Genomic DNA, 25,217 nt, shown 5'->3' with positions numbered 1-25,217 from the left:
CTGCTGCTTGAAGGCCTTGCAGACCAGGGTCCCATTTGTACTTCAGAATGCTTTGAACATTGGATCTGAGGACCTGCACCCCCCCCCCCACAATTATGCATGTGGAAAGAGCAGAGGAAGAGAGGGAAGGAGGGAGGGAGGATCTTTACTGTGCATTAAGAACCTGGCAAGCACAAGGTGCAAAGGAGAAGAACCACTTCCTCTTTCAAGGTGTTCTTAGTCTAGAGCAGTTTCTCAACCTTGGCAATTTTAAGATCTCTGGACTTTAACCCTCAGAATCCTAAGAACTCCCACAGCCTGTCTCCTTCATTGGAGGAGGCAAAGGCATCAACCTGGGGAAAGAAATGATTGCCGGATGTGTTTGCACCCTGGTTAGGTGCAGGGAGCAGGAAACCAAATTGTTTCTGTGTCACCAGATGCTAGACTACTATTTTTTGGTGGGAAGAAGGCAGGTTTGAGTATTTATTTATTAATCCCATAGATTTTTTAAAAATGACTTGGTGCTGGACTCTGCCCAAGTAACTAACTTGGTTAGGTTTTCTTTGCAGCAAGAGGTGTTTGGCTACAATTGCCATTACCTCCAGTGTGCCTGCCTAACAGGCAGGGGATGACAGATGTTCTAGCCCATCACATCTGGCTGGTGCAGCTGGTCTTGCAAGGAAGAGCTGAATTTTCCAAGAAAGCCTGACTTGTAATAGAGGCTTGTCCAGGCTTTGCTTTAGGTCATAGCCCCATCTCGTGGATGCTGTGAGGAATTACTAGTGCAGATCAGTCAGACTCTAAACCAGTTTCTCCACCTTGGCCACTTTAAGAGGGCTGGACTTCACTCCCAGAATTCCCCAGCCAGCCATGGGGAATTCTGGAAGTTGAAGTCCACCCCTCTTAAAGTGGCCAAGGTGGAAAAATACTGCTGTAAACATTAACTTTCCATTGGAAGTTTTGCTTTTCTGAGTTTGGTGGCTTTATCTGCATGGACCTCTGCATAGGGGCGGTATATAATTATTTTAAATAAATAAGGTAGCCACTTCTTTCTTTTGGATGGGTAGTAAAAAGCAGCAAAGAATGGTAGACTGAACTTTGTAGGATCACAAACTTCTGTCAGTGTTTCCCAACCTCAACCACTTTAAGATGGGTGCACTTCAACTCCCAGAATTCCCCAGCCAGCGTGCTGAGGTTGAGAAACACTGCTCTATTGCAGTTTTTATTTTATACATTGCATTTACGTCCTGCTGTGATCTGAATCAATATTCAGCTCTGTTTCCCCGTGTTTCCACTGCTATTAGTCCTTTTTGCCCATAGAAACACAGGTTAGATTTTTTTTCTTAGGTTTTTTCTATCCCACCTTTATTTTTATAAATAACTCAAGGCAGGGAACATACCTAACACTCCTTCCTCCTCCTATTTTCCCCACAACAACCCTGTGAAGTGGGTTGGGCTGAGAGAGCACGACTGGCCCAAGGTCACCCAGCCGGCTTTCATGCCTAAGGCGGGACTCGAACTCACAGCCTCCTGGTTTCTAGCCTGGAGCCTTCACCACTAGACCGAACTGGTTCTTGATAACTTTCTTCAGAAAGAGCTTCACCCATTCAGACAGCCCCCGTCCTTTTCCCAACTCACAGCCCAGCTGGGGACTGGGACTAAGTTCCAGAGCGACTGAGTTGGAACACCCATCGTGCACAGCTCCCAAGGACTACAGTTCCCACAAATGTTAATGCCTTCCATCAAGGCTTGGCCAGTGCCCCCTTGGCACTCTTCTCGCCCTTAGAGCGCCTTCTCCACTGGGCTGCCTTTCTTCTGTGAAAACTGTACCTTGTCGGGGCTTCTTCAAAGCTCTCCTCCATATACTTTGTAGGCTTGAAATCTTCTTGAGCAAATGTTTCCTGGGCCCTGAACTGTTGTGAGTCTCCTCCACACATTCCGTGTTTTGTGCATGTCCATCCACACAAACACATGGCTTAAAACTGTCCATTACCACCACCGGACCAGGACTTTACATTGTGATTGGCAGGTCATACTAGTGACAGTACACTAGCATTAAAAATGGCTGTGCGTAGTTCATGCGAGGAGATATTGAACAATTACACTGTGAGCTGTGAAAGCTGAAAGCATAATAAATTAGTCTTTTAAGGTGCCCCAAACTCTTTTGTTGCCTGGACTTCTTAAGTTGCATCCTGTGCTGGTCAGACCTAGTCTGGGGTCTCCTATCGGATTCGGGCCGTGCAATTCAATGGGGGTGTTCAGTGGAGCCAACAAGTCCCCGGCTCTTCTGCATGAAACCGAACCATCTGAACATCTGAACATCAGATGGTGTTTGTCCCAGATATGCAGATCTACCTCTCTCATACATCTCTGCCAGAAAAGCACAACTCCCTGGCTTTCACACTGTGTGTGTGCGTGTGTGTGTGTGAGAGTGAGAGCGAGCGAGCGCAGGTCAATTATGATTTCAGACTTAGCAGATAAAGACCGGCTTTACTGGAAAGGGGTGGGGGGCATAACTGATGGCCTGGTTGATATAACATGGCCAGACAATGGCCGTTCCTCCATTATGCACTAAACGATCGCTCCCCCACTCTGTTTTCGTCCAGTCTAGCAGGCTATGCAAAGCCAGCCTCTGCCATGTGATTATCCTCACCACCACCACCACCACCACCACCCTCTGCTGCTCTGCAGAAACCCTGAATTGAAATAAAACAGAACAGTTAGCCACCCTCTTTCCCTAGTTAGATGACAAAACCACCAAGTTTTGTGTGTGTTTTTCTTTTCCCCTTTTAAAAAAAGAGACCTGAATGCACACCTCTGTCAACAGAACATTTTATTAACTTAACACTTTAACTAAATCAACATCAAAATCCAGACACAAAATACTTCCAACAGGGGGGAAAAAAGTGCAAAGTTTCAGTCCACATTGATAATATAATTGTCGTCTCTTAGGTACAAAGCACGTTTGAAAACGAAGGATCACAAAGGGCTTCTTGGGTGCTGTGCTTAAGATTTAGCTGAAGAGCAGGAAGAGGTGCGTCACGGCCCCCCGAACGAAGCCGTTTGCATCCCCTGAATCAGACAGACTAAGCAGCAGCCAGTAGAATTACAGGACCAACCGGGCGGAAAGGCATTAAGTGCAACCCCACTTTTTAAGTTAGGTGGGTACCAAATAAATGAAGATGCTGATACGAACGAAAGGAGTCATACTTACTCAGCGGAGTTCTTGGGGGCATCCCTGCTACTGCATGCAAACATTGGATCTACCTAAATGTGGACATGTCTGACTTTCCAAGGGAGCCTATGAAGCAGCATAAAGAACCTTCAGCATGCTCAAGTCCAACTTAACGCCACTCGCAAGCTGGGCAAAGGGGCACAGTTCCACCCTGGCGTGGAGGGCTTGACTCTGGGCCAGAGCCCTCGCAACGTGGCCCATCCACGGGGTGAAAGACCTTCTCTTCCTGAAGAACCCTTCAACACTTTGGTGTCTGTGCGAGGAAACAAGGGCTGTGGCCATGAGACAGTAACACACCTCTCTTGCCACTTGTAATAAAGGCCACTCAGGGAGTCAACCGTCCAAAGTAATTCCACACACTTCTGATCAAGGACGTTCAAACTCTTTTATAATGGTCAGTAAAGGCCTCTTGAACGTGACGTAACCTCTCACCCTCCTAAGGCTGACCAAGAGAGGTCTACCCAGGCTTCGGTGCTGGCCACACCCAGGGACCTCCTTGAATGTCCAGTCATGAGTCCTGAGAGGCCTGAAGCAGGATCTCATTTTCTGATGGAAGCTCTCAACAAGACTGACTCTAATTCTCCCAAAGTAGAAAACTACACCGTGGGATCCCTGCCCAAAGACCTGCCCAGCCCTCCAGCCCTGGGTGTGAATTACCACCATGGGCTCTAGCTCATGGAGTCAAAGAGCTTCTCTGGTGCTCGACCAGGGGGCGGCCGGGCTCCAAGACAGCACCACCTCCTTCGGCACTCTCACTCCACGGGCAAGCTCTCTGTGGCCAGACCCCTGCCCAAATCCCAATCCGGCTGCAGTGTCACTTTGAACCATCCCCACAGCCGCCCCCGCCACACACACACAGGTATCAAGCAGGTTGTTTGGCCAGGAGGGTTCAACCCCCCAGCTGCCTGGGAAGCAGCCATGTTGTCAAGGCCAAAGATGTGCAAGAGAGAATCTGGGTGGTGCATAGGAGGGGTTGCACATAGAAGCAGAGATGGCACTTCCAGTGCCAAATTGTAATTTCAGTACTTCCTGTGGTCGTGAGCTGAAGGACCTCTCAAGCATCCATGAGGTTTCTACACGGCACTGCAGAAGTTGGCTTCTCCTGCCACGAATGACAGTGAGAAAACGCACATTCTGCCCAACCACAGCAGAGCTCCAAAAGGATCTCCGTCACAATAAAGATCGAACCTTCACTCTTGTGCAACTGCCCCAAACTCCCCTATCCGGAAAGACAGTTGCTGCCACTGACTTTCACAACCAAGGTAAGACAAGGAAGACAGTTAAGACATCTGTTTACTTGGTGGGAAGCAGATGTTCTCTCAAATTAAAATGGAGCAAAGCAAATACTGCCCCAATTTGCAGGCCTCCTGTCTGCATTATTTTTAAACCCATAACTTCATCACAGGGAGGTCAACAGGGAGCATGCAAGAGAATGAAGATTCCCTTAATGGTGCAAAACAAAAAGAAAAGAAAATGTAAGCAGAACAATCACAAAACTTTAAAAAAAAACCCACCCAATAGTCAATTCTCATTATATTAACAGTGCCACACAAAATGGAAGCAGCGTTGTAAACAAACCACAACACATTTCCTAGGGGGCTGACTAATAATATTGTCCCATGTATTTGAGCAAGGAATCAGACACCCAGCTGAAAGGCTGGTGGGAGCCCACCGTCAAAGGCCTCCATGCTGCTCCTCACAGTTAGCCAAAGGGAGAAAAGGAAAGGAAACAGAATCCGGCTGATTTTCGAGCATTCAGAGAAAGGAGGTGCTGCAATTACCAGATATAGCACAATTATTCTGCTGTTTTGGGGTGCACTTTCTCAACAGCATCCACCACACTCTCTTCCCCACCCACAAAGGGATGTCACGCAGGAATCTCAATTACTTGGGATTTCTCATCTAACTTCTCCGTTATATGAACTGGGAAGTTTTGGTCTTCTGTCACTACCAGGCCTTTCTAGAGACCGCATGCCAGCAAACAGAGACTATTTTGTTCTTTCATATTTGTTGTTTGTTCCAAAAAAAGATTGTTCTTTGCCAAAATTAGAAAGAAGTGCAGGAAAAGCCGAAAGGCATCGTGTTCTCCTGCCTCTGTTCTTTGATGGCATTTTAAATTAGGTTATAGAACTCAAGCAACAGTTATCCACATTTGTCTGGAAGCCTTCCACCGCATAAATTAGGTTTTCCTCCCAAGAATAGGAGCTCTTGCAAATATACAGAAAAAGGAAAAAGAAAAAACAGAGTTTTAAAAAAATGGCATTCCGTATCTTTCACTCAAAGTATAGACAACCTGGAAGGTATTTAAGCTTTAAATAAAAGCAAAATAAATAAATAAATAAATACTGCATGAAAACTGAGGACAAAATATATCAAGAATATCCATTGCACAACTTGAAACACCACTTCGAAAAGAGCCTGTTGAGTGAATGACCTAGAGTAACACTTCCAATCTCAAAGCTAAATAATTTAACTGAGAAAGGTGGTAAATCTGTGCCTAGACTGTACAAGTAGAAGCTTAAATCTGTACAAATAAATTTTAAAAATCCCTGCAACATGCTTTTCATGTGCAAAAGTTTTGCTTCATTCCTGTTACTGCATGATTTTTCACACAGTTACACAGCAGTTCCCTGTGATGTAATCCAGGCCCAGTTCTTGCATTTTCCCGAAACTACGTAAATCACAATTCTCGAGATTATTTGCCAAGGCAGAAATGAGCATGACAATAAAAGCTGTGGATTCCACGCACAAGCTCCATCTACCACAGAGCCCTGGCAGCTGCATCTGAGTTCTGTGCTTCCAAATCAACCTTACAGCTACATTCTTCCTCATGGGATGCACTAGCAACATCCTGCATGGTCAATGATCCAAGCCAAAGATTCTGCAGTGATGCCAGCTGGGCCAAATTTGCCCACTCTATTTTCCATGGTTGCCACTGGCTACAACCTAGCCCAGCAGGTTGAAAAATGCACCAAATGGTGTACGTCCCATGATCTGCCTCAGACATCTTCCCCACCTGGTGCCCTTGAGAGAAGCTGGACTTCAATTTCCAGGCCTCTGAGCCGGCACGGCCTTTGGAAATTGGGAAGAGGGAGGCCAATACATCTGGAGGGCAGCAGGTTGGGGAACGCTGCTCTGGATGCACAATTCTCCACCCTTGCCCCGTTTTCCTGGAGTCTCTTAGCCAAACCAAAATATTCCAAAGAAATCTCTTTCCTTGGAAAAGCATAAAACCTTAAACTTCTGAAGGCCAAGATTGTCTACAATGTCCACTCTCTCTGAAAGGTGTCTGAAGAGCAACCTTGCAAGCCAGCGCTTGTTCACACAAACTGCTGGGGAGAGATGGGATCTCCATCACAACGCAGACGGACCTCAGCTCCTTCGATTTGACAAGGGCCTAACAAGCTCTGTTTGCAAGTCTCTTCCTTCCTATAAAGTTTAACTATGACTGGTTGTGTTCACAAATTAAGGGAGCCTGTCTTGACTGGTAACAGCTCAAGTCAATCTCAGGAAGCAAAATTTTCAGATGGAAATTCAACAGCCGAAGAGGATCTTTCGGAACGGGAGGAGATCTAAACAGCTGGGACCCCTACGACTACTGAATATCACAGGCTGAGCTAGAAAGCCAAAACGACGGATAAAATTAAGACTCGGTAGCACAGTAAAGATACAGTGATAACTCTCACCAACTGTGAAGAAGCAGGACCTTTTCTCAGTCTAATACCCTTATTCTTTTGTAATCCAGCAGTTTCCTGGCTCCAGAGGGGCCTCTGTATAGCAAGGAATTTAGACAGTTGGACTTCGCCGTGGGGAAAAAACAGCAGGAGATGAAGCCAGAGTCCCTCCTCATTGGTTCTGTCCCTCTTGCGGCCACCCCGGCCAGCCCCAAAGCAGTTGACTGCTGGGTGCACCGAGCGGACAAAGTGGGATTGCTCTCCTGTAGGGATGCTGGCTGGGGACGCAGACATCCCACGCAGCAACACTCACGGACACCTATGAAAGGGATGGGAGGGGCAGCCCTCCTCTTGGTTCCTCGGTTCCACGGGACACAGGGCAAGGAGTGCCTTCGGTGGCAGCCGAGGCCAGGGGGCTGCTACGCAGAGCGCCAGGTGAGTTTGTTCTTGCTGGGCTCCAGAAAATGCTCCACCAGGGCCTCGATGAGCTTCACCAGGTCCTCTTCCAAGGAGGCGACATCGCTAAAGGGCAGGGGCGGCAACGTTAGAAAGGCATCCCTGTTGAAATCACAAGGCCCGTTCTAGCACCCCAACTGCAGGCAGCCCACTCGCTGCTCCTCACCCCCAAAAGCCTTGGCTGTCGCATTCAGGAAACAAGGAAGGTTGCAGCAGCAGGGCAGACCTGCCTTGTAAGCTTTTCCCAGGCTTAGGAGAGAACCCAGGGGTGATTTAAGCATCAGGCCCACAGAGGGGAGCCTTGGGCCGTTTGGCCCTGGCCAGCAAGCGCGAGACCCTCGCGCCATGGATCCCGATGTGCAAGAACTGTCAGTGAGAGTCGGTCTGCTAGAGAAAGACGCTAGGGGGCTGCCCTCGACGTCTCCCCTTGTTGCTGGGATCCTGGGAGGCTGGGGAGGGGAAAGGCAACATACGCTGCCCGGTGCATCTAAGGAGGAAGGCAGGATTTTCCCAAGTCAGAAATAAATCAGGGCCATCACCTACAAGGTGGACCAGACTAAGAAACCAGTGCCACGTAGGTCAGGACTACTTTTATTGTAACAGCCACAGACACGGCATCTTGCAGGCCTGAACGTGCTCCCCCCCCCCGCCCTTATCTCCGTGTGAACCGGGGGGGGGCCTGAGACGTTTCCTCACGCTCCCTTCTCGGCCAGGGCTCCAGCCCCCCTTATCTGGCCATTGCCTGGGCGGTGGCTCCCCCTCCTGTCCTCCAAGGCCATTCCCTCTGCCCTCTGCCTTCCCCCCCCGGCTAAAGCCATCCACGGATCAGGCTTGGCTCACAGGAAAGGGTTTCCCCACCTCTGGCCTGGCGGCGCACACATCTCAGCGTAGTACTTAATCTTTGGTTCCGTCCCACTTGTCCGGAGCGTGGCAACACAGCCGTTCTGGAACGTGAAGGTGATCATCTGGCTGTTTTTACTCACGGGCAACACCTGCCACGGCAACAGAAACAACAGAATCACAGCCCCTCTCCAGAACCGATTCATCCCAGATGCCCGGAATCTGGACGGAACGGGTTTTGGGGGGCGGGGGAGGCGCCTGCCTTTCAGCAGGACACACGGTGTATTTAAAGAGCCAGATGGACAAGGAAGTGCCAGTTAGTTACCATGCTCTACACTACACACTGTTCCAGAAAGCTGCACAGGCCATACACTGGCTAATAATGTATATTTTGATTTGAGGAAACTGGTATCAGTTTCTGTGGAAACAGAATAAATCTGGAATTTTGTTTTTTGCAAAGAAATACGGGACTTGGATGTAATCTTTGCACGCAAGCTGATAGGTGACTTGTGCGTTTCAAAGAAGGATATACAGGTAGTCCTCACTTAATGACCACAATAGGAACTGGAAAATTGCTTGTTAGTGGTGTGGTCACTAAGTAAGTCACCACGTGACCGGACCTGATTTTATGACCATTTTTACGACAGTCATTAAGCGAATCCAGTTTCCCCAATGGATCTTTTTTGCCGGAAACAGGCAAAAAAGGTCGCAAATTGCAATCATGACTGCAGGACACTGCAACTGGTTATAAATGCGAGCTGGCTGCCAAGTGCCCGAATTGCAATCACATGATCATGGGGGCAGTGTGAGTGTGTGTGACTGTCATGTTCACTGATTCAATGTAGTTTGTACATCGTAGCGTTTCCCATGCCATGCGCTGATGCGCGTTTCTGTTTGGGAGGGAGCTGCTGTGAGACCTTGCGCCAAGCTCTGATGTGAAATCAGCACAATGGAATGCGTTTGGGTTGTGTTCTCTGTTCAAGGCCTTTTCCCGCAGACCATCAGAAGCCGTTAGGAGCACCTGGGATTGTGAGCTTGGGAAGATTCTACGGGGGATGGGATCTCATTTGCACCGAGGGTTTTTAGTTTGTATTTGCCACGCTTTCATCATTCTCAGCTTTCTCTGTGATCCTGCATACTATTCTTCAATAAATCAGATACCTTTGAATTCACACTGAGTCTGATGGTGTTTTAGAATAGGCAACCATTACAGTGACGGTCATGAGTGTGAGTACAGGTCGTAAAGCACTTTTTCCAAGGCCATCATAACTTCGGACTGTTGTTAAATGAACGGTCATTAAGCAAGGACTACCTGTAAGCTTCGGCCAAAATCTGGAGCGTATTCCTCCAAATCGCAATACTTCCAATAGAAGAGAGGGCACTTATCTGGAGCCCCCATAAAAAGGAAACAAAGTGGCTGTGAAATAGCCTGTTTCAGAGAAGGAATCTACCCTCACCTTCCAGAAATATCCAAAGCAATGGTTTCTGTCACTCTGAACCAAGAGACGCAAACAACTTACCGATTTCTTCTTCAGCTGGCTGCTGTCATAGCCGGTGGTGACATCCCGGACATGGAGAATCCTGTAAGTGCCACACGAGGCTGGGTAAGAATCAGGCAAATCGAAGTTCCGAAGCCTTTCAAATATCCTTTTGATAGTAGGAGGATCATAACACAGGAAGTAGGAGGTTTTTGAAAGGTGGTAGCCATACCTACAAGAAGACAGGACAGAACTGGCTAATAATGCATAAAATCCAGGAAAGTTTGCAAAAAATTCAAATGGATGGGTAAGCTCGACCATGTTCACCAAGCTTCTCCAGAAAGGTGGTTTCCCAGCCGGGGCAGCACCACTTGTGGAAAAGGGCTGGGTGGGGGGGGTCCACTCCACTGCGGACTGGAGTGGAGGTCCCCCTGGCCCAGGACTTCAGAACGTCCCCCAGGCACCAATGGGACACTCCGATTGGTGCTAAGTGGCATCCCTGCCACAGAAGAAGCCCTGAAGTGCTCTTTCTGGAATTCAGACCCCAAGCCAACTGGGCCTTCCAGGTTGTGTGGTTATTGTACAAATCTGGCCCATTAGGCCCCTTTAGGCCTTAAACACCAACTCCAAACAAATGCAGAAAAAGGGATGAAATTCTGCCCCTCCCGCTCCGCGCTGGACTCCGTGGCCCATTCTGGACTTCCGCCCCTTTTGCGTCCCTGCACTTACGACAGCCCAACCAGGAGGTGGCCAAGCCTCATCCCTGTTCAGAAACCAGAGCAGCCAACAGCAGGGGTGCCAAGAATGCCACCGTTAAACTGAAGGCCGAAACCCTGAGAGGGACTGCAGCCACCTCAGGAGGAGGACGGGCACCGATTTCCCAGATCCATTTCACAAGGCTTTTGCCTTGCCGGGGCGCAGCCTTCTTCCAATCACTAATCCCATCCTTTTGCACCACCAGCCCCTTGAGGCCTTCTCCCAGACAGACTTCCGATGGGCAACCAACAGCCATCTGCAGTGGCCCTCACAGAGGGAGCTTCCCACCCCTGGTTTCCTGATGCTCAGCCAAGCTGCACTGTTCTGAAGCAGCTGAGCCTGCTGGACAGCCAGGCTGCCAGAATCTCCCCAACAGCTGCCAAAGAGCATGCCTGTTTGCACATCTGCTCCAGCGGTGGAGTAAAAAGAGGTCCCCTCTGCCGCTGTTTGCAATCCTTGCATCCAGAGCCCCCGGGGAAGCAAAGGACTTACGTTTTATAGATCTCGGTTAGCTGATGGGCCAGAGTTTGGCCCTTGGTCTCCAGACACGCGGCCATTTCCGCTATGACCACAGCAGCACTCACGCCGTCTTTGTCCAGCACCGACGTGCCGCACATGAAGCCTGGGAACCAAGCACATCCCATTCAAAGGACAGCATTTTGTATGTTACAACAGCACTCAAACTTGAAAAATTAAACCAAGTAAAAAGAGCAATTGCTAACAAGAACAGCAGAATTCTAGGACAATTCACCAGGTTTTTATTTTTATTGATTTTATTGATAAGCATTACAACCCTGCATTTCCATCGTTTCTGGCTTAGATGTTACTGCCATCCCAAACCAGGAAGAAGATGAAAAGAGAAAGACTTTTCCAAGAATTCTGCTGAGATGGAATAATTTTTGGTTGAATTACTTCCAAAGGAGCCACCGAGCCTTCTCATCCGTGAGAACATTTGTAAGGCCCACCAGCTGCTCAGTTTAACATTAAACTCAGTGCTGACAGCCACCACAAACTGCAAATCCCAGCCTAAAAACTGCTGTCTGCCTAGCAGCACTGTGGAGAAATAATTTGGAAAAGCTGCTTTGAAGCTGACAGGAATGGGAATGTAACCAATTTACAACCCTTTTAAGCAACATTAGCTTTTCCCAAATCTCACAGCAGCCCCTCTACAGCTGCTGCATGATCCCAGGAAAAGATGGCGCTGCTTTAAAGATGGAGCTGAAGAGAGGCGCTCAGTGCCCTCACCAACTTCAAAGGGCCTTTTGGGAAACGATCCCCAAGCACAGCAGAGTCCTACCTCAAAGTACCGTGAGTGGTCCCTGCTTCAAGCACGCCTGACTCACACAGTGGGACTGTAAATACAGATGACTCTTAACTACCAACCCCACCCAATGATCCAATGGAAAAATACAAGGACAAATTCTCAGGGGGTTACATCTACTGCCAAATTTCTGAAAGCACGCATCAAGCAAACCGGGAAAAGTGCAGGATATTAAAATTAGACCCAACTTCTTGCCCCACGGAGAAGGAGGAAACACTATTAAGAGTTACCTCTGAAAGATTCTAGTTTGGGATTAAAAATACGGGGAGAAATCCAGTAAGCATTTACTCTGGTACAGGATCAGGAGGACTCCACAACCGGCCAATGCTTCCTGTGCTTACCAATGGACTCTTCAAAAGCAAAAAGGACTTCTTTGCCGCTGTCCAGGAGATCCTTAACTCTGCTGCCGATCCATTTGAAGCCAGGGAGGGTCTCCTGAAATGAGACAGGAAGATGCTTCCTTCAGAAGACGGCGCTCACAGCTCACCCTAAGCTGTGAGCAAATTTCACCGAGGGATTCAGTCCACAAGGCCTTCTCCCAGCTTATGCAACCATATCTAGACCCCTTTCAGTCAGGTTTCAGACCCAGTTATGGGACAGAAACGGCGTCGGTCGCACTTATGGATGATCTCTGGCGGGAGCGGGATGGAGGAAGTGCATCCATCCTGGCTCTTCTTGACCTCTCAGCGGCCTTCGATACCATCGACCGTGGTATCCTTTTGGGGCAGCTCAGGGAGTTGGGGGTGGGCGGCGTAGTCTCACGCTGGTTCACCTCCTTCCTCCAGGGCCGGTCCCAGTCGGTGGTGATAGGAGAGGAGAGATCCAGCCCTTGACACCTCCTTTGTGGGGTGCTGCAGGCATCAGTACTCTCCCCTCTCCTTTTTAACATCTACATGAAACCGCTGGGTGAGAACATCTGTCTCCACGGGATGAGGTTTCATCAGTATGCTGACGATACTCAATCGTATATCTCCATCCCACATGAGGTAAGGGATGCAGTGGCTGTCTTCTCTCAGTGCCTGGGGTCTGTGGGGGCCTGGATGGGGAACAACAGGCTTCAACTGAACCCTGGTAAGATGGAGTGGCTGTGGGTTGATGGTTCTTCTGTATCCAGGACATTAACATCTCTGGTTCTGGATGGGGCTGCACTGCCCCAGACAGACCCGGTGCGTAACTTGGGGGTCCTCCTGGACTCACAACTCCTGCTCAAAGAACAGGTGGCAACCGTGGCCAGAAGGGCCTTTGCACAGCTTCATGTTGTGCACCAGTTATGCCCCTTCCTGGACCAGGAGGCCCTTCGAACAGTCACTCGTGCCCTTGTTATCTCCCATATAGACTACTGCAATGCACTCTACATGGGGCTACCCTTGAAGAGTATCCGGAAGCTTCAGCTGGTCCAGAATGCGGCTGCGTGGGCAGTTATTGGTGCCCCGAGATTGGCACATATAACACCTCTGCTGTGTGAGCTGCACTGAGTGCCAGTTTGCTTCCGGGTCCAATTCAAGGTGTTGGTTATCACCTTTAAAGCCCTACATGGCATGGGGCCAGGCTACCTGAGGGACCGCCACTTCCCCGCATCATCAGCCCGTCCCACCCGGTCATGCAGAGAGGGCATGCCGCAGGCCGCGTCTGCAAGAGAATTCCATCTGGCGGGGTCGAGGCGGGCCTTCTCTGCAGTGGCGCCCACCCTCTGGAACACCCTTCCCCCGGAGGTGAGATTAGCCCCTTCCCTCCTGGACTTCCGGAGGGAATTGAAGACCTGGCTCTGCCACCGGGCTTGGGGCAGGGAGGAGAATAGTCGTACTTGGGACTGGCTAGTGCCCTGAAGTGCCCCTCCTACGCAAGGACTGAATGAGACCATAGCCATCGGGATTTTGTTATATTTGATAGTTTTTTAAATTGTTTTAGTCTATATTTTATACTGGAATTCTATTATATAGTTATTGTTTTATGTTGTAAACCGCCCAGAGTCCCTCCATTCAGAGGAGATGGGCGGTGACAAATTTGATAAACAAACAAACAGCTGGACACAGATGTTTACTTGAGAGTAAATCCCACTGAGCTCAACCAGGCCTCCTCCTAAGCAAATACATGTACAAAACTGAACATGTGTGCAAAACCGCTGGGGTCTGGAAGGCCACAATCTGTGGCGGCTGACCTTTTGAGGCTGCTTGCTCACGGTGGGTGTGGCCAGTGCCTGCTCACACTCAGAAATTCTCCAGGCACAAAAATCATTTCCCGCCACCGCCAATGAGGCTTGAAGAAGCCTCTGTCTGGAACCAACGTAGGAGGAAACCCCTTGCTAGTCTAGTGTGGCAAAAGTAGTTCACAACAGCTTCTGACTTCTAATAAAATGTGTTGGTCAGGAAAGTCGCTATTGGACTCCTTCTGATTTAAATAGTTCTTGTTTAGCCCTTTCGCTGCCCAGCTCCTGCATTTTTCAGACAGGTATCAACTCCTGCCAGAGACTGGGCTCAGTGACATGTTTGGGTAGATGGGCTTAAAAGGAGCTCCAGAAATTGTTTAAAAGGCCCCATGCACCCATGGGCCTTGTCAAGTTAGACCAACGAATATCCTACTTCTGACTTTTGGGGTAAACAAACAAGATGGCCCATTCTTAGAAGACTGCACCATTCTGCAATAGGCCAGCGTAAGAGCAATGCTCCAATGCAGGGTTTCTCCGCCGTGGCAGCTTGAAGATGGGTGGGCTTCAACCCCCAGAATTCCCCAGCCAGCCATGCAAGCCACAGACACAGCATGGTAGGGTTCTTTTGGGGAAACTGTTGAGGTGAATATCATAAATATATCTGAATTACAGAAAAATAACAGTATCAAGGTTAGTTATGATAACATCTCACTCATCTTACTGGGCAAGCTTTTGAAAAGCCCTGGATTTCTCAGTTAATAAAATATTTATGCAGTGTGTTTTAGCTAAAAGCAACTAGAAATTGTGTGCATACATCTAGAGCAGTGTTTCTCCACCTCGGCAGCTTGAAGATGGGTGGACTTCAACTCCCAGAATTCCCCAGCCAGCAAGGACTCTATTATATAACTATGTGATGAGTGCACACCTTCCTTATTTTAAGCTCTCCAACTAGAGAGATGGAGTTCTTAATGTGTCATGCCCTTAGACTACTCAAGAGTGATCTGGTCCTGCCTCCTAAAAACCCCTCAAGACTCCATCTTGGATGCCCAGGACCCCTTGGAGCATGGAAAAGAAAAGGCAGTGGACAACTCTTACTTCAAAATTAAATCCTTCCTTGAGAGCGATGGCCCTCAGAATTTTGGAGGAAACAGTGGTGGCCAACATGTAAACATCCTTCACATCAGCATCTTTCGGGCAAGTCTCCTTCCAACAACCAAACATCCACCAGCCAAACAACGCAGCCAGTTCGTTGCCTGTGAAGACTTTCCAGTGGCCACTGAGGAAGAAACGAAACAGGATTAGAGGCTTAACCAGGTTACTAAATTAACCCATTTTGGGGGGCCACAGACAACAGTGTCTTGTAAAGTAACCACCTGAGCTAGCCCGGCATTACATGCGATATCCCAAAACAATAAGCAGGGTTAAAACTAACCAGCCTTGGCATGTTGTGTCCAAACTTTACTCACTCTGGTTAAACAAGCTGTGTAAACACAGCCATTCTGGGACACACTTGAAGAAAACAGCTGCTACGAAGGCTCTTGACTGTTATCTGATGCCCAGAAAAGGGCAACTGACCATTCTTAGCGATCGCTAAGAACGTGGAGAGGGAAATAAAAACAAGCCATGTCATTTTAAAGGGGAAAATGGGTCCGAAGTGTGTTCGTAACAAATGCTGGCACACCGCTATTGGAAATGAATGAGCGGCCTGAGCAACACGTGCTTAGTAAAGAACGCGTATGTGAAGAAATAGAACGTAACGCACAAAGAAATGTTTGAACAAAGAGCTGGAACAACAGCTGGGTTGATTCCACCCGCCCTGAGCCACAAAGTCTGTCTGGTCTTTAGGCCAGCCACTGTGGTTTGTAAACCGTGATTTATACCTTAAGTGTTCTGTGTGAACGAGCGTTATATAGCTTGTTTGACAAAGCACTTTAAATCAAGCCTGCAGCATTCACCATCACGTCTGGGATCAAAATGTATCTGAATAATGTTACATTATGAAGCATTACTGAAGTTTTTATTTATCAGATAATGGGGAATACCTATTGGATAATGCATAATCTGTATTAAACTTGGTGTACAAACGTCTAAAAAAGTTTATATACTAAGGTCTAAATCAGTGCTTCTCAACCTCAGCAACCTTATTTATTTTATTTTTATTTATTAATCAAATTCATCACCGCCCATCTCCCAAAAGGGACTCTGAGCAGTTAAGATGTGTGGACTTCAACTCCCAGAATTCCCCATTCTGGGAGTTGAAGTCCACACATCTTAAAGTTGCTGAGGTTGAGAACCAGTGGTCTAAAGAGTAAAGCCGAGTTCCCAGTCGTTTCCTCAAGGATACCACACAGAATTAGTCCCATCAAACTGGAAGTAAAAAGAAGACTCAAATGCACGTAAGTTTTAATTCACAGGAATGGCACTGGTTGAAGAATTAAGACTGAGAACCTTGTACCATTAAAAATGAAGTAACGTTTTAAGAATGGCACAAAGATATTGGGGGCCGGCCATCTCTGAAATTCTCCAAGTCTATGTACGATCCCCTAGATCCGGCTATTCAGAACTGCGTAAAGTCCTAAAATTTACATAAGAAGGTTCTTTTGGTTAAGATCTGGAATCTTTAAAGACAGGAGGTGTTTGGAAAATGCTGCACTCTGTTAACCTATTAAATTGTTAAAAGTTCTTAATAGTATAGCAACTATTACTTTCACGCAGGCTGATGGAGAGCGGCCCAGCCAGCCTCTTCTGGGGGTTAATGCTCTTGGCTCAGAAGAGGGACCGACATCAAGGTCAAGCCACAGGAACGTCCAGCCACTTACTTTTCCTGCCGTTCTGCCACAGCGAGCCTGTCGGCATCAGGATCCGTAGCCACCACCACCTGGGCTCCCTCTTTCTCCGCCAGCCGCAAAGAGAGTTCCTGGAAGGACATTCGTGGCAGCCGTTCAAAAGAGCCAACCAGGCTGATCCCGGCTGACTGACTGACCCCTAAAACGTTTACTTTGGAAGACACAAACCGCCCTTCCCATTGCCCACAGAACTGCGACTGACGCAACACCTACCAACACCGATTCTCCTTCTTCGGGGTTGGGACATTTGACGGTGGAAAAGTCTGGATCGGGATCTTTTTGTTCAGGGACTGGAATGGGGGGCTGGAAGCCAAACGCCTGGAAAGCCAGCTGTACGTAGTCATGCCCCACCCCGTGAAAAGACGTATGCACGAATTTCAAGGGGGTCTTTGTGTTCAGCTCTCTGCAATGGAAACAGCAGGAAGAAACCATTAAAGAGCCGTTTCTGCTCTCAAGAGGGGGGAATTCGCATGAAACAGTGCCGGTGGAAGAGCAGCCGAGAACCTGGCTTGGCTGCAGAAATGCAGGCCAGCTGCTTGAATGCCACCTTGCTCCTCTCTTCACAAGGGCCACCTGTTTTTAATTATTTTTTGAAGCGCACAAAGATGTTTACTCGTTATTTACTGCTTAGAGCAGTGTCTCTCCACCTTAGCAACTTTAAGGTGTCTGGACTTCAACTCCCAGAATTCCCCAGCCAGCATGCTGGGTGTTGAAGTCCACACATCTTAAAGTTGCTAAGGTGGAGAAACCCGGGCTTAGATGTTCTTGTTGCTTCAAGGGAAACGTTAAGGGGTGACAGCACGAAGGGCAGAGTATTTTGAGTGGCGTTACAGGTTCTGGCCAGCTTCTTCACAAAGGTGGCCTGGCAGAGCAGGGGTGGAAAAGCTCCAGGGTGTCTCAGTCTGGACCCCCACCAACTTAAAAACTGCAGGTGGCTTCTTCCGGCATTTGGGACCAGATGAGAGGTTGCTGGCCTGGAACTGGGGGGCTGAGAGTGGCAGTTCTATAAATCACATCTCTCTAGCCCCAATTTCAATTGCCAGGGGCTTCTCCTTCTGCAGGAGAAGCAGCTCTATTAACAGCCAGGTTCCAAAGGTTTAAGAGACCTGAAGGGTCCTCCAAGAACTTGGCAGATTTTCTGGTTCATGCGCTGGGCTCTCTGGGGCACTCTACGCAAGTTATGCTCTGACATCTGCAGCTCTGCAGGTAAAGGAAGGTTCTATTATGGAACAGTGAGATGGAAAGGGTTATTGACACTGCTTGCTTAAAGGGGTCCAACAGGACCCTTATATTCTCAGTCCTTGCCCAGATGGACTTCAACTCCCAGAATTCCCCAGCCAGCAGGGCTGGCTGAGGAATTCTGGAAGTTGAAGTCCACAGGTCTTAAAGTTGACAAATTTGAGAAACACTGGAATAAACGGTAAAGTCCCCGAAGTCCCACACTGTTACCCCTGCCCCTGTTCCATGGCACTCTGCTAAGAGAGGAAGGGGTGTTTACAAATAGAAGCTGATTATTGTGAGAAAAATTCTTTGGGATGCCTCGCGGGATATGGAAGCAATTGCCCACCTCTGCTGCCCCAAAACCACTGTAAATGCTTTTAATGTGGAAAAGTAGAGACTGAGAAAATATTTTAAATAAGCAGACTCAGTTCTTTGTGGTGGCAGGTTAAAATGTTTCTGCTGGGTCAGACATTTTGAAAATGCTGCATTTAAACCCAACCTGCATTCAATTTTAGATTGCTGACTTTATAACTGAATTAGATGGTTTTCTAATTGTATATACATAGCCCTGGAGAATAATCTATAATTTATAACAGCAGTAAAAAGAACAACAGGGAGGCAGTTTCTGAGCAACAGTCCCAGCTCTAAGCATCTAACTTCATGTAAAACAGAAACGGAGTTATCTCATGATGGGAAGTGTCATCAAACCATATAGTGAGTGCGATGGCAATGCCAGGCAGTTTCTCTTACTGCCCGAGAAGTTTTATTCACTTTTTTTAATCCGTTCAATCGTGTCCAATTCTCAGACAGATTTTATTCATTACTTTCATTTCTCAGATTTTATTCATTACTTGTTGTTAAAGCATCATCCTATCGTGGTGTAGAACCAGCGTGGTGTCATGGTGAAGGCATCGGGCTAGAAACCAGGAGACCTGCCTTAAGCACAAAGCCAGCTGGGTGTCCTTGGGCCGGTCCCTCTCTCTCAGCCCCAGGAAGCAGGCAATGGCAAACCACTTCCAAAAATCTTGCCAAGAAAACTGCAGGGACTTGTCCAGGCAGTCTCCGAGAATCAGATACGATTGAACGAATTAAAAAAAATCTGGTGTATCCAGTACTGCAGTTGGATGCACCTTCCTTCCACTTCCTCCACAGGTTTGTTTCAACCCAGTTCCAAACCTCTTCCTCAACAATCCTTTAAAATGCGAGAATTATGCCTACAGGATAAAGTGTGGTGTGGTTGGATTTCTTACCGGTGGTAACAAATCTTTTTTAGATCCTCCATGTAGCTTGCACGGATTTTTTGCAGAGGATCTCGAGTGAGAGGGCTGCTGTCTACCAGATTTTCATTCCAGGAGCCGTTCCATGGCTCGACACATTCCTCGATACATTTCAGGATCTCTTTATCATGCGGGGATGTGATCTGAGCGCCATTTTCCCAATACACCTGAAGTGAGAGTTTGGGAAAGTGAAGAATTCAGTCACAGTTAAGCTGTGGGCGGAGGCAAAAGTCTATGAACTAAATCCCACACACCCCACTAGAAAATAAATCACAAAGAAAATCGCTAGATCGGAAAGGAGCTCGCTAGAAAATAAATCACAAACATTGTAATAGTATAAAAATAGTGATGCAAGTTTTACAGGAAATTTTATTTATTTATAACATTTACATACTGTACAAGTTTGCCCAGGCCAGGGAACCCAAGTGTGTGAAAGGACCCGTCTCCTGGCTGTACTAGAGTTGTTGACTGTGGCAGGGCCGCAACTGGGGGGGGGGCAAGCGGGGCACATGCCTCGGGTGCCACGCTGGGGGGGGTGGTGCCAAAATGAGCACTGGGGGGGCACCAAAATGGGCGCGGAATCATGTTTGCCCCGGGTGACACAGACCCTAGTTGCGGCCCTGGACCGTGGTATTTTCCTTGACTGCTACACACTTTAATTTCTGTATTTATGGCTGTAACTGTTTTCACGTTTATTTAATCTTGCTCACCGACCAGAGCCACTTGTTGAGATGGGCAGCTATACAGATTGATTAAATAAACAAATATACTGAGTGTGTATCCTGAAATTGCCTCTTATCTCTAAATTGATGGGATAAAAGAAACAGCCTGTTGGCTTACAAGCTGATTTGTAGATTCGGCATCCCCGCTCTTCCCAAGATCTGTGTGGCTTCCAGCCTGATGCCATTCCAGAAAGCCTTAAAGACCTGGCTATTTACCCAAGCTTTGGGGTACGGAAGACGAGACTTCCCTATTCTGATGCTTTTTGCTTGCTTTGTTGTCGGATTGCCACCTTATGTCATTTTGCAGTTATCTTTGTATTTGTTTTGGGTTTTTTTGTATTTTGCTGTTTTTATGTTATTTTATCGTTGTGAGCCACCCAGAGTCAGCTAACGTGGGGTGGCATCCAAACAAAATAAAAATAAATAATAAAAACTTGTACAGAAGAGAGGGAACGTGCTTGGGATCAAGAGGATTTTGGCTGTGACATGCCCACACTGATCCCAGAAGTCCTTACCATGCTGCCTGGGACAGGAGTGCACCTAAAGCAAATCTGGTCTTCCTTCTCTCTTTTTATGCAAAAGTCTTGATTGACCAAAGCCATGATGAGCAGTGGAGGACATATTATTAGCCCTTAATGCTGATGACCATGGCATCCCTCTTCTCGGGGGAGACGGGCGGTGGCAAAATTTGAAGAATGAATGAAAAAATGAAAAAATAAAAAAATCTGGAAGATTGCAGCTTGGAATGTAAGAGGAGTAAATCAGTGTTCCTCAAATTTGGCAACATGCTGGCGGGGGAATTCTGGGAGTTGAAGTCCAGATGTCTTAAAGTTGCCAAGTTTGAGAAACACTGGAGTAAATGGTAAAGAGCAGAAATTAACAAAGGACAAAGAGAAACATATAACTATGTCGTGTGTCTGTGAAATTAAGAGAAAGAGGAAGGTTTAACATGTGAATGAAATAGTCTGATCTTGTGAAGTGGATGAATCCATGCAGGGAAATGAAGGGGTAGATTTAATTATGAACAAAAGGGCTAAAATCTATGTCAGAAAGTATGAATGAGTATCATCTGGACTGCTGTGGGTAAAATGAGAATAGGATTTCATAGACTGGTGATACTTGTACGTTAGGAGCCAGCACTGTGACAATGGAAGAACTAAATATTCGTTTTGAGAAAAATTACAGAACTTTCTGAATGAATGTGATACATGGGAAAAAATTATTCTGTTTGGTGACATGAATGGACAGACAAGATGAATCCAGAAAAAGTAACTGGGCTATTGGAAGACTCAAAAATTAATGTGAATAGCAATTGTTTGGTGAATACTGGCTTAGAAAAAGGTCTGTGTTTTAAATACATAGTTTAATCATGTCTGTTCGTGTGTACACAGAGAAAAGGAATTATACAAAGGTTTATGATAAAAGATTGAAAATTAGTGAAGGGTCCGAAGGTGATGAGAGGTTCTGAATGGGAACAGACCACTTGCAGGTGTGGTCAGAAATGGATGAATTAGTGTGAAGGCACCAGGCTAGAAACCAGGAGGCTGTGAGTTCAGGTCCCGCCCTAGGCACAAAAGCCGGCTGGGTGCCCTTGGGCCAGTCCCTCTCTCTCAGTGCAAGAGCCAATCAGGCGTGGTAGGAGAGTTCTAGTCCCGCCCTAGGCACGAAAGTCGGCTGGGTGCCCTTGGGCCAGTCCCTCTCTCTCAGTGCAAGAGCCAATCAGGCGTGGTAGGAGAGTTCTAGTCCCGCCCTAGGCACGAAAGCCGGCTGGGTGACCTTGGGCCAGTCGCTCTCTCTCAGCCCAACCCACCTCACAGGGTTGTTGTTGTGGGGAAAAGAGGAGGACGAAGGCGTATTAGGTATGTTCACCGCCTTGAGTTATTTATAAAAATAATAAAGGCGGGATAAAAAAAATCTTTAAAAAATGGACATGGAAGAAAGGGAATGAAAGGAAAGAAACAAGAATGAAAGGAAACGGAAATATGAGTCGTGTATGAAAAACGTATTACAAGCCAGATTACTCTCCCAACAGAATGAACAGAAAATGGACACACAGGAGGAGGATGTGTGAGCTGTTTGGAACAGAGTGGAAACAGTTGACAGAGTGCCAGAGACATGTGTGAACTTATGCTAGTGGAAATATGAAGAGGGATGCATGGTGGAAGAGGCTGGGGTTCATTAAAAATGCACAGAAGAGAATCGTATTGTATTGTATATTTATATGTTATTGTATATTCGTATTATATTGTATGATTTATATTTTATAATGTTTTAATTGGTATGAACTGTTATTGTTTTAATGTATTGTAAGCTGTGCAGTCGTGTTGAACCGAGATGGGCGGTGGAAATACGTGCTAAATAAATAAATAAATCATTGCTGCAAAGAGGAGAATGAGAAAAATACATGGTATAACCTAGAGAGGGAAAAAAAAAAGTTGCAAGCAAATTACAGGTAGTCCTCATGTAGCAACCACAATAGGGACCAAGAAACTGGCTGTTAAGCAGTGCGGTCATTAAGTGAGTCACCATGTGACCAGACCAAATTTTATGACAGTCATTAAGCGAATCAAGCTTCCCCAATGGACTTTTTTTGCCGGAAAATGGCAAAACAGGTCACAAATTGCGATCATGTGACTGTAGGCCGCTGCAACTGTAAATGCAAGCCGGATGCCAAGTGTCCAAATTGCGATCACGTGACTGCCAGGGGGGTTGCGATGGTCATAAGTGTGAGTACAGGTCATAAAGCACTTTTTCCAAGGCCATCATAACTTCAGACCGTAGTTAAACAAACGGTTGTTAAGTGAGGACTACCTATAGTCAAACTGGCACTTACAAAGTTGGCTGACATACCTTGTAGCCGTTGTCTTCTTTGCGGTTGTGGGAAGCCGTAATCATCACCCCAGCAACAGCCCTGAGCTGCTGGACAGCGTACGGCTGCAAGACAAAATCACGTGGGTTGCAGCACTCAGCATTTCTGACAGAGCCCCCAGAAGGGACGTCAGCTACCCCAAGCACCTGTACAGCTGCTACAAGGAAAGCAACTGGAGCCTTGGATGGAAGCCATTTAAAAAGCCATTTTATTTAAAATAAGAAAAATAAAATACGACCTTTTAAACGGCAGGTGCAAAAAGAGGAACTTGCCACTGCTGCTGTGTTACAACAGCATGTCAAGGTGGATACAAAAATGCACATCGCCTAAGTCAGGGTTCCTCAACCTTGGCAACTCTAAGCTGTGCGGACTTTGACTCCCAGAATTCCCCAGCCAGCTGGCTGGGGAATTCTGGGAGTCAAAGTCCGCACAGCTTAGAGTTGCCAAGGTTGAGGAACCCTGGCCTAAGCAAGAAAACATTCCACAGAAGTCTAACTGCTGTTCAGATTTGGAAAGCATTTGAATTTTCACAACTTTGGAAACGGCTTGCTGCAAAAAACAGTAATGAACCGTGAAACCGAGCCGCCCAGAGTCGTCACTGAACGAGATTGGGGGGTGGATAAATTTAATTAATAAGTAAATAAAATAAACACAGGGTGGAGAAGTGGAAACGGCCATATATGCAGTGCAGACTTTTTTCCCACCAAGTTATTACTGCGATTTCAAGGATGGATGAATAGATCTTATTGCTCCTTGATCAAAGGAAGTCTTCAGTTGACACCGGAAGCACCAAGCGCCCAGCACTAACCCTGATTCATTTCTAGATATAGCAGCTGAGATGGCCAGCTTGACTCAAACCGGAGGGCCACCATATTCAAGAGCATTTCACAGCGGAGGCACAAATCCAGTTGAGAAGAAACTTCCTTAAACTCAGTCATAATGAAAAAATAGCCACTTACCACAAAAGGCGTGGGGACATATCTTGAGAACAAGTAAACAGGAACACCCTTTGCAAGCAGGACTGTTGCTGTGAGCCTGGCAAGTCTGTGGAAAGCAAGAATTTCAAGAAATTAAAGTAACGGAAATTCATAACTTCTCATGAAGGGTTTAAAAAAGTTCAGCCACAGGCAAGATTGAGAATATGCTATCATATGAGTTGCAAAGCAGCTCAGAGATTTGTTTTATACTGCATTATATTTTTCTGTACCCTGATTTTGCCATGAGAGCCAGTGTGGTGCCGTGGTTAAGGCACCAGGCTAGAAACCGGGAGATTGTGAGTTCTAGTCCCGCCTTGGGCACGAAGCCAGCTGGGTGACCTTGGGCCAGTCACTTTCTCTCAGCCCTAGGAGGAAGGCAATGGCAAACCACTCCCGAAAAACCTTGCCAAGAAAACTGCAGGGACCAGTTCAGGTACTCACCAGGAGTTAAAAACTGACTCAAAGGCATAAAAGGAAAAAAGCCATCTTTCTCAACAGCACAAATTACTACAAAGTGTTGACTAAGGAGCATGTCTGTTCTGGAACCCTAAGGTGCTGACGGATACAGAAAGCACAGAAACACGTGCACCTTGTCAAAACTTCCCTTCAGCTTCATGCCAGAACCAAAATGCTTTTCTATACTACAAAGTGATTTAAAACACACCGTTGAGTCTTGGGGAGGACCTCTGAACTGTACCTCGGTTGGATCCCAGACTAATTCAACAGGGTCAAGAGCAAACTATGCATGGAAGTGTATGGTAACTGTACCACATGGGGAAAGGCCAATATTTATAATTAAATTCTGCTTAAATGTTTGTCTGCAAAAAGAATCAGGCTGTCAGACCCAGAGCTCCTCTTCCAGTGCACCTGAAACTATCCAAATTTCTCTGGCCCCCCGAGAGAGAAGGGAGATCTGCACCCGGTCAGGACCATGGCAAAGCATTAGGGAATTGTTATTACAGTTGCTGATTTACAGATAAAGTGGCTCCTTTTGGTCTCCTCTTCAAACTATCCATACTAGCCTCTACAAGAGAAACGGAGGCACTTTTTACTTCCAGACTTTTAAATCTGGACCATACCTGAAGCTGCTGCACATGCTGGTCACCTGCCCTCGCGTGTCGTACCCCACCACAAAACCACGTTGCTTGAAGTCGGAAAAACATTGCTCCAGGTATTTGTACATCCCCTGCAGCAAAGTAAGAGAGAGGGAGGATATCGTTGGCCTGGGCAGGAAATTTAAGGGAAGGGTTAGGTTTACTGAGATCGCCACTATTGCTCAGACAAGAGGGCCTCGGTCTCGGATTCTGCAAGAGGAAGCTGGTGGTTCTGTTTGGCAATATGTATAAATTATAGGCCTTACATGTTCACATGTATATTAAACCAAATTATTTAGAATTCAGATTATATTTATTTTTATGCC

At 47.0% G+C, this 25,217-nt stretch overlaps 1 protein-coding gene across 1 annotated transcript in view; it reads right to left on the bottom strand.

Annotated features, from left to right (window-relative positions):
* Positions 1 to 2,799: 2,799 nt before the first annotated feature.
* Positions 2,800 to 25,217, bottom strand: part of PGM2L1 (phosphoglucomutase 2 like 1) — a 38,588-nt gene continuing 16,170 nt past the window's right edge. The window contains exons 3-14 of the mRNA XM_063306005.1: positions 24,877 to 24,983; positions 23,780 to 23,864; positions 22,802 to 22,885; positions 19,203 to 19,396; positions 16,945 to 17,134; positions 16,705 to 16,802; positions 14,981 to 15,161; positions 12,081 to 12,174; positions 10,911 to 11,040; positions 9,705 to 9,894; positions 8,203 to 8,336; positions 2,800 to 7,410 (exon numbers count right to left, since the gene is read on the bottom strand). Of these exons, the coding sequence (XP_063162075.1) occupies positions 7,308 to 7,410; positions 8,203 to 8,336; positions 9,705 to 9,894; positions 10,911 to 11,040; positions 12,081 to 12,174; positions 14,981 to 15,161; positions 16,705 to 16,802; positions 16,945 to 17,134; positions 19,203 to 19,396; positions 22,802 to 22,885; positions 23,780 to 23,864; positions 24,877 to 24,983 (1,590 nt within the window). The 3' untranslated portion in view covers positions 2,800 to 7,307. The remainder of the gene's footprint in view (positions 7,411 to 8,202; positions 8,337 to 9,704; positions 9,895 to 10,910; positions 11,041 to 12,080; positions 12,175 to 14,980; positions 15,162 to 16,704; positions 16,803 to 16,944; positions 17,135 to 19,202; positions 19,397 to 22,801; positions 22,886 to 23,779; positions 23,865 to 24,876; positions 24,984 to 25,217) is intronic.

This window comes from Candoia aspera, chromosome 5, assembly GCF_035149785.1.
Source record: "Candoia aspera isolate rCanAsp1 chromosome 5, rCanAsp1.hap2, whole genome shotgun sequence".
NCBI lineage: Eukaryota > Metazoa > Chordata > Lepidosauria > Squamata > Boidae > Candoia > Candoia aspera.
The sequence above is the reverse complement of the archived record's forward strand: the minus strand, read 5'-3'. Positions and strand labels throughout refer to the sequence as shown.